The sequence below is a fragment of the Arachis hypogaea genome, chromosome 20 (genome assembly GCF_003086295.3).
Source record: "Arachis hypogaea cultivar Tifrunner chromosome 20, arahy.Tifrunner.gnm2.J5K5, whole genome shotgun sequence".
Classification (NCBI taxonomy): Eukaryota; Viridiplantae; Streptophyta; class Magnoliopsida; order Fabales; family Fabaceae; genus Arachis; species Arachis hypogaea.
The window spans coordinates 22854518-22861939 of record NC_092055.1 but is presented as its reverse complement, the minus strand read 5'-3'; the positions used below and the strand labels follow the sequence as shown (position 1 = coordinate 22861939).

Sequence of the window (7422 nt, the reverse complement as noted above, 5' to 3'; positions counted from 1 at the left end):
TTTTTTTTTAATTTTAGCCAGGTTAAAACAGTTACTTTAAGGGTTTGTTTGGATGTTGAAAAGAAAATGAAAGGAAAGAAAATAAGAGGAAAGAAAATAAGAGGAAAGAAAATGGAAAAAAAATTAAGTTATTTGTGTGTTGTTTGGATTAATAGAAAATAGATGAAAAGAAAATAGAGAAAAAATTTTCTTTTGTTCGGATGGAAAGAAAAATGAGAAGAAAGAAAATCATAATAGTATAAAATTATATTAATACCCTTATCATAAAATAAAGTATAAATATTTTTATTTATTCATGTTTTATTATATTTTATAAATATTATAAAATATTATAATTTTATATATTTGATTTAAATTATTTATCTAATACATATAATATTTAAATATAAATTTTTATTATAATAATATATTAAATTAAATTTATATTAATATTTGCTAATAATAATATAACTAAGGATAATATTAAAAATACAAAAATATAGCACTTTTCTTCTTATTTTCTTGCTTGTGATGGAAAGAAAATTTTTTTAGTGGGATCCATACAAAAATTTTCTTTCCTTCCTATTTTCTTTCATAACCAAACAAAGAAAAATATCATTTTTCATTCATTTTCTTTCCATTCATTTTCTTTCTACCAATTTTCTATTAAACCAAACAATGTGTAATGGAGAGGAAAAAAACTCAAAAAGGACAAATAATCATTTCACATCAAACCCACCATGAGGCCATCACCGTTCCCTTTCCCATTAATAAACAAATACACAGTAACATAAATTATGTGCTGTTTTGTTTTGTTTTGTTTTATCCAGACACAGCTACACCCACACTCTCACTCTCACTCTCACAAGTCACAAACACACAGTACCCTCCTCCACACACACACACCAACGACGACACGCTTCCCCGTCGTTCAAACTCAAATCCTCCCTCAGACAAACCCCTCTTTCTCTCTAATCACACTAATTAACACATCTTAATCCCTCGTTTACCCGCTAATCACTCACACACAAAACACTTGCACTTAAAAATCGTATAGGAGAAAGTGCTCGCATAGATCTCGATTCTCCGATCTCGATGCGGACACGGTCGGTAGTTGCTATTCTGTTACTCTCCTCGTTATTGCTGATGCTCTCTCCAACGGCTTTCCCAATGCCGTTGCAACCGTCCACCTTCTCGGCCAAGCTGATTCACCGCTTCTCCCGAGAACTGAACCTGGTTCGCCACCGGCCCGGTTCGGTTCCGGACCGGCGAACCATTCTCTATTACCAGATGCTTCTACAAAGTGATAAGATCAGGCTCGGCGCTCGCCAGCTCCTCTTTCCTTCTCGCGGTGCCAAAACGATGGCACCCGGCAACGACTTCGGCTGGTAACTAAGCTAATAGTATTTTCTTTTTTGTTTTTTGTTTTTTTTTTTTTTTTTGGTGAACATTGAATTTGTATTGCTTAGACTTATTTTTTATTTTTATGTAGCATGGTATTAGTAAATGGTGAAATTAACGTAAGAGTAAATGCCCATCCCTGACCATTACGACCCTCTACAATTTGAAACTCCCCGACCAGTCCTCAATCATTTCTGATACCGGTCTAAGCGGCCCTTTAACCATCACTAGGTCACCGTGGGCCACTTAGACCAATTAGTTGAATTAATCATTTGAGCAAATGGTCAGGTGCCGAAGACCGCATTTACTCTCAATGTAATTTTTTAATTTTTTATTTTTTTATTATTAATTTTTTTTTTTTTAACTTTTTGTGATGGTTAGGTTGCATTACACTTGGATTGATATAGGGACACCGAGTATTTCGTTTTTAGTGGCATTGGATGCTGGGAGTGATCTGTTATGGGTTCCATGTGATTGCATACAGTGCGCTCCCTTGTCTGCCAGTTACTATGCCCCTCTGGTATGCTGCCTAATCCTGTTCATCTATCTATCTATCTATATGATTTGCCATGGTTGTTAAAACTGTAATATTATGGTAGCAATTGCAGTTGTGTGATTGTAGCAATTTAAAACAATAATTTAGCATTCCATCATGCAAGAACTACTTATGTTTGAATGGTAGGCTTTGAAGGGAAGGTACATAGTTCTTGTTTTTGAAGTTAGGAAGTCATAGTATAAGCCATTAGTCTCTAGAATGCTGTTTGAGTCAAGTCTGGCTTTACTACAGGGGAAAGCTCCCAAAATACCAGGTGTTTTTTTTAATAATAATAAATAATAAAAAATCTGTCAGACTTATACATGGGATTTTGTTTTAAGGTAAATAAATGTTGAACCACTTGAATTAACCAAGTGTAAAGTACTTGAGCAAGTGCCAACATATATATATATATAATGAAAACCCTACTAGCCTTGTCCCTCTAAAACTCTCTTTTCTAAACATAGCCTTAATTGGAAATCAAATTGTTAATAGGAGGCCAATCATGACAATTCCCCTAGTGTTAATCTCACAGTAATATCAGTCAAGATATCCGGTCAAAAGACTAAAGTGTTTAATGTTAAATATAACTCCATTTTCAATGAAGTTAGAGGGTAAGCTAAGAGACAATAACGAGATAGGTTTAGCAATTAGCACTTATTTTGCAATAATTGATTGGCAGGTGCTCCCTCATGTTTGGGGCATCTATTATGCAGGATAGAGATCTGAATGAGTATAGTCCTTCTCGTTCAAGATCCAGCAAGCCTCTGTCTTGCAGCCATCAGTTATGTGATCCGGGTTCAAACTGTAAGAGTTCCAAGCAGCAGTGTCCATACACAATCAATTACGTATCAGAAAATACATCGAGTTCTGGATTGTTGGTTGAGGACATATTGCATCTTCAATCAGGAGGTGGCGGTAGTGCTGGCGGATCTAACACTTCTGTTCAGGCTTCGGTTGTTATCGGGTGTGACTGCGTTTTCCTATCTTAATTACTAAACATCACTCCCCTGATGAATGATAGTGTTTCTGTTTCACTGTGTTAGAAATAGTTGCCTGATTTTACGTTATTTTATTTTTTCCGACTTCATTTTTTACGAGTGCAGGTGTGGTATGAAGCAGAGTGGCGGGTATTTAGATGGGATAGCTCCGGATGGCCTCATGGGTTTGGGACCTGGGGAGAGTTCAGTTCCAAGTATTCTTGCAAAATCAGGACTAATCCATGATTCTTTTTCCTTATGTTTTAATGCTGATGGTTCTGGTCGCATGTTTTTTGGGGACCAGGGATCATCCATCCAACAACAGTCTACTTCATTCTTGCCATTCAATGGAATATAGTATGGAACTATCTATGTGCTTTAAGTCAGTTTTCAATCTTTTGCATTGAAGTACTTTAGAAAACTCCATCATGCTAATTGTGATGAATTTGCTTGTTAGTTCAACATACATTATTGGAGTGGAGACATGTTGTATTGGGAATTCTTGTCTCAAAATGACAAGTTTTAAAGCACAGGTTGATAGTGGAACATCATTTACATTTCTTCCTGGGCATGTGTATGAATCCATAGCAGAGGAGGTACTTCGTTTTTTAGAATTTGATGTAGACAATTATTAGTTGTTATTGTACATTTGTACTTATGTAAATCCTTCACAGCTGGCTTAATATGTTTATATTTGTGGCAGTTTGATAAAAAGGTAAATGCTTCAAGAGCTACTTTCAAAGATACTCCCTGGGAGTATTGTTATGCTTCCAGGTGAATATACTCTATCTCACTCATTTGTACTTTTCTCCTCAATGTTTGGGTGTCCTAAATGGATGATTGCTATAATTTCTCCATTTTTTTTTTCCTTTTAAAAATCTTTGTTCATTCAGTTCACAAGACTTGCCAAAGATTCCCACCTTAACACTCATGTTCCAGCAGAATAACAGCTTTGTGGTCTATAATCCTGTGTTTGTATTCAATGTCAATCAGGTTGGTATAGATTAAGTGATTGTTTTCTCGCCTTGTTATATTGGTTGTCCTCTAAATCCTGAGGACTGATCCATTTTGTGCAGAAAACAACTGCATTTTGTTTAGCCATAGAGCCAGCTGAAGGGGATATGGGAACAATAGGACGTAAGTTTACATATTTTCTATGGCAAAGTCTATTGATTGCTCCCTATTCTATAGGATAAAAAGATACTTATTTTGACCCCAAAGCTAATATAAATATAACCTTTTGCAGAGAACTTCATGACGGGATATCGGTTGGTATTTGATCAAGAAAACAAGAAGTTAGCATGGTCACGGTCAAATTGTGAGTCGTTTCTCCTTATCATATGAATAAAAAATCAAATGCTGATTTAATTCAAATCTATATGCTTCTAAATCTTAAGTTAAAAATTAAAAAACATAGTGAATCTGTATCCCCAACTCCCTTTTTGCTTAAATGCTATATGAATCTGTAGGTAAGGATCTCAATCTAGGTAAGGCAATGCCCCTTTCGCCTCCAAACGAGACAGCCTCGAACCCATTACCGGCAGATGAGCAGCAGAGAACTAAGGGGAATGCGGTTGCCCCAGCTGTTGCCGGAACAGCTCCTCGCAAACCTTCTGGTGCTACGTCTTTGACGATCTCATGCCGGCATCATTGGCACTGTTATTTGTTTCTGCTATTCCAACTTCTAGTAGCCTTCTTATGAGACCTTCACTTTCTTATGTATTTTCATATGTAGCATGTCTAGTGTCTAGATAGCTTTACATGTATATGTATATCCAAATCTGTTAACATTTTGTCCTCCTAGCTTTGTAAGTAATTTAGATCTCACGCCATATAATGCTGTTAGTTTTCAACATTACCAGCATTTAATTCCTTGCGGCTTGTAACGGACCATTTTCTTTTTCCTGTTAACCCCCACTGTTCTTGGGGCGAGGTTATGTAAATTAATTTGCTTCTTGTCCGAAAGAGTAAAGAGTAAAGACCAGCCTATTTACATTCAAATTTGCTATTTTCCTAAAGATTAAGTATAGGAAACTAATTTTTCATTAGCCAAAGTCAATTTTTTTTTTAATTGTAAAAATTGGAGGATCTAAAATTTAGGATTTAGGGTTTAAGATTTATAATTTAAGATAAAAAATATAATTTTTAAAAATTTGGCTGATATTGACTGTAATCGACTTGTTTGCTCACGTTGCAAGTCCTACTTGAAACTCTTGTGAACTGTGCTAAATATTGTGCTTTTTGTGCATCCTCACTTGCCAAATTCTGTATTAAAATAGTCTGAATATAAGTCATTTAAATAGTTCAAGCTATGTTAAAAAAAAAAAAAAAAAAGATAGGGAAGAAAAATATTTCAAGCTCACTTATATATATATATATATACTCCTGATTGAATAGCTCAAGCTATTTATACATGATATACTTGGATATAAAATGCTAAATCCTTGAATAAGTTTTTAGTAGGTCCAAGTAAAGTTTGCTATTTCATAGGGAGATTATCATTCAACGATAATATTCCTACCTAACTGTCAAATTATTTTCTTCATGCACGTAATTCTGCTCAATATTGGATGCCATTGTACCAGCTGAAATTGATATTTTTCCATTATCTGTAGTCAACATTCAACAGAAAGGAAGTTCATATGATAACTAGTTTGCAAAGAAAGTCAGAGGACAACTAGTAGTTTACAAGATAAAATTTACCTGAGATTGAGAGGGGGTGTAGACAGTTAAGGTTTTTGAAAACCGCAAACTGCATTTAAGATTCACAAAAATTTGAGTTTATGTTATTAAAAGAAACTGGTATAACATGACAAAACTATATTTTAAATCATGTTTTTAAGGTACTCAAGATTGATGATGAGATATCCAAGAGTTAGATGTATGTCCAACATTAGTAATATATTTGTAAGCACAAATAAATATAAGTTTGATGAATTCAACGGTTGAACATGGTTTCCCCCCATGCTTTGTCTGAAAAATACAGAATTTTAAATCATTTTATTTATAGAAAAGAATAGAGACCTTGGAATATCAAAATCATTATTGGGATATAATTTATGCTTGACACATTGTCGTCATATAAATGGTGTAGGCCTTGTGTTGTAACTTCCCTTCTCGTTTCCTAACTAAAGGTGTCCCTTTTATAATATAGGAAAAGAATCTATTAAGCTATTTCTATTAATATATAATAGGAGAATAGTAATAAGTTTATTGAACGACAAGTGTATAAGTTTATTAAATGACAAGTGTATAATTTTTTTTTTTATGGGAAAAGGGGGTATAAGACCCCAGAAAAACAAAAGAAAACCTAAACACTCATCACTCTAGCAAATTTCATGTCCTTTCTATCTGCATCCAACGTATGAGTAATGAAAGGGGGTAGAGCAACAAATTGATGAAGACCCACCAGTAGGCTATGGGCGTGTTTAGCAAGCTCGTCTGCACTAAAATTGGCTTCTCTATGAATATGATCAATTTCAAACTCTCCTGGCTTGGTTTGAAGCTCTTTGATGGCACGGATGAGGGTCGTGCTTCCATGGAAGGAGGTTGAGCTATTCTGAATCAACCTAACTGCGCAAGTAGAGTCAGATTCTACCTTAATCTTGTTAAATCCCATATCAATTCCAATCTTAAGGCCCATATAAATTGCCCACAATTCTGCTTCTGTAATGGTAACCTTGCCAATGTTCATCATAAAACCAGCTAACACCAGACCATTGGAATCCCTGATAATTCCACTGCAAGCCCCTGAACTAGAAGCTTGGAGGACTGATCCATCAACATTAATTTTACTCCAACCATTTTCTGGAGGTTTCCACCCAACCAAAACCGACGCCGTTGTTCTCAGAGTCATTCTACTTATCTCAGTAAGTTCTAGAACTTCATCATAATTCCTAGCTACTCCTTTGATTTCGGGAATGACTTGTTGGTATGGGTTGTTATCTACTCCTTTGATTTCTCAGAGTCATTTTCTTGTTGGTTTCTCTTGGCGTATGGTGCACATGTTCGGAGTGAGAAACTGGTGATGTGGGAGGAGCTAAGTTATATTGTGGGTCAATGTCAGGTTCCATTTTTCTTCATGGGAGACTTTAATGAGATACTTCGGTTGGAAGAAAGAAAAGGCGCTGTTAGTTTACCAGCATTTACGGAGAATTTTAAGGAATGGGTGCAAGATTTACAGTTAGTAGATTTACCGCTAACTGATCAGAAATTCACATGGTTTCGAGGTGGATCTTGTAGCCGCATTGATAAGATATTGGTCAATTTGGAGTGGCTTGAGGAGTTTCCAGATACTCGCTTGAAAGGAGGATCGAGAGGCCTATCAGATCATTGCCCATTGATATTAGAAGATTTTAGAATTTGTGCGGGTCCGAGACCTTTTCGTAGTTTGGATTTCTGGTTTATACATGAAGGGTTTCTGAAGTTGGTGAAGGAAGAGTGGAGGAACTTGGGAGATGGTATGTTCACAAACAAGTTGAAGGCGTTGACAGTACCGCTGAGGAAATGGAACAAGGATAACTTTGG

General features: G+C 35.5%; 1 protein-coding gene across 2 annotated transcripts; it reads left to right on the top strand.

Annotated features, from left to right (window-relative positions):
- Nucleotides 1-783: 783 nt before the first annotated feature.
- LOC112784184 (aspartic proteinase-like protein 1) lies at nt 784-4896 on the top strand. Of its 2 annotated transcripts, none has more exons than XM_025827307.3 (10): nt 784-1367; nt 1762-1900; nt 2632-2882; nt 3022-3252; nt 3353-3491; nt 3599-3669; nt 3789-3888; nt 3972-4032; nt 4142-4213; nt 4365-4896. In XM_025827307.3, exons 1-10 carry the CDS (start codon nt 1075-1077, stop codon nt 4595-4597), a joined length of 1590 nt encoding a protein of 529 aa, XP_025683092.1. In that variant the 5' UTR covers nt 784-1074; the 3' UTR covers nt 4598-4896. The 2 variants fall into 2 exon arrangements, with proteins under 2 accessions (XP_025683092.1, XP_025683093.1); XM_025827308.3 differs by having other exon boundaries at nt 1206-1367; nt 2598-2882.
- Nucleotides 4897-7422: the final 2526 nt, after the last annotated feature.

What these genes read in the sequence shown, in the direction of transcription:
- LOC112784184 (XM_025827307.3), top strand. Translation starts at nt 1,075, where the DNA reads ATGCGGACACGGTCGGTAGTTGCTATTCTGTTACTCTCCTCGTTATTG. An exon ending in CCAGTTACTATGCCCCTCTG is followed by an intron (nt 1,901 to 2,631) that starts GTATGCTGCCTA and finishes TCTATTATGCAG; the next exon opens with GATAGAGATCTGAATGAGTA. An exon ending in ATGAATCCATAGCAGAGGAG is followed by an intron (nt 3,492 to 3,598) that starts GTACTTCGTTTT and finishes TATTTGTGGCAG; the next exon opens with TTTGATAAAAAGGTAAATGC.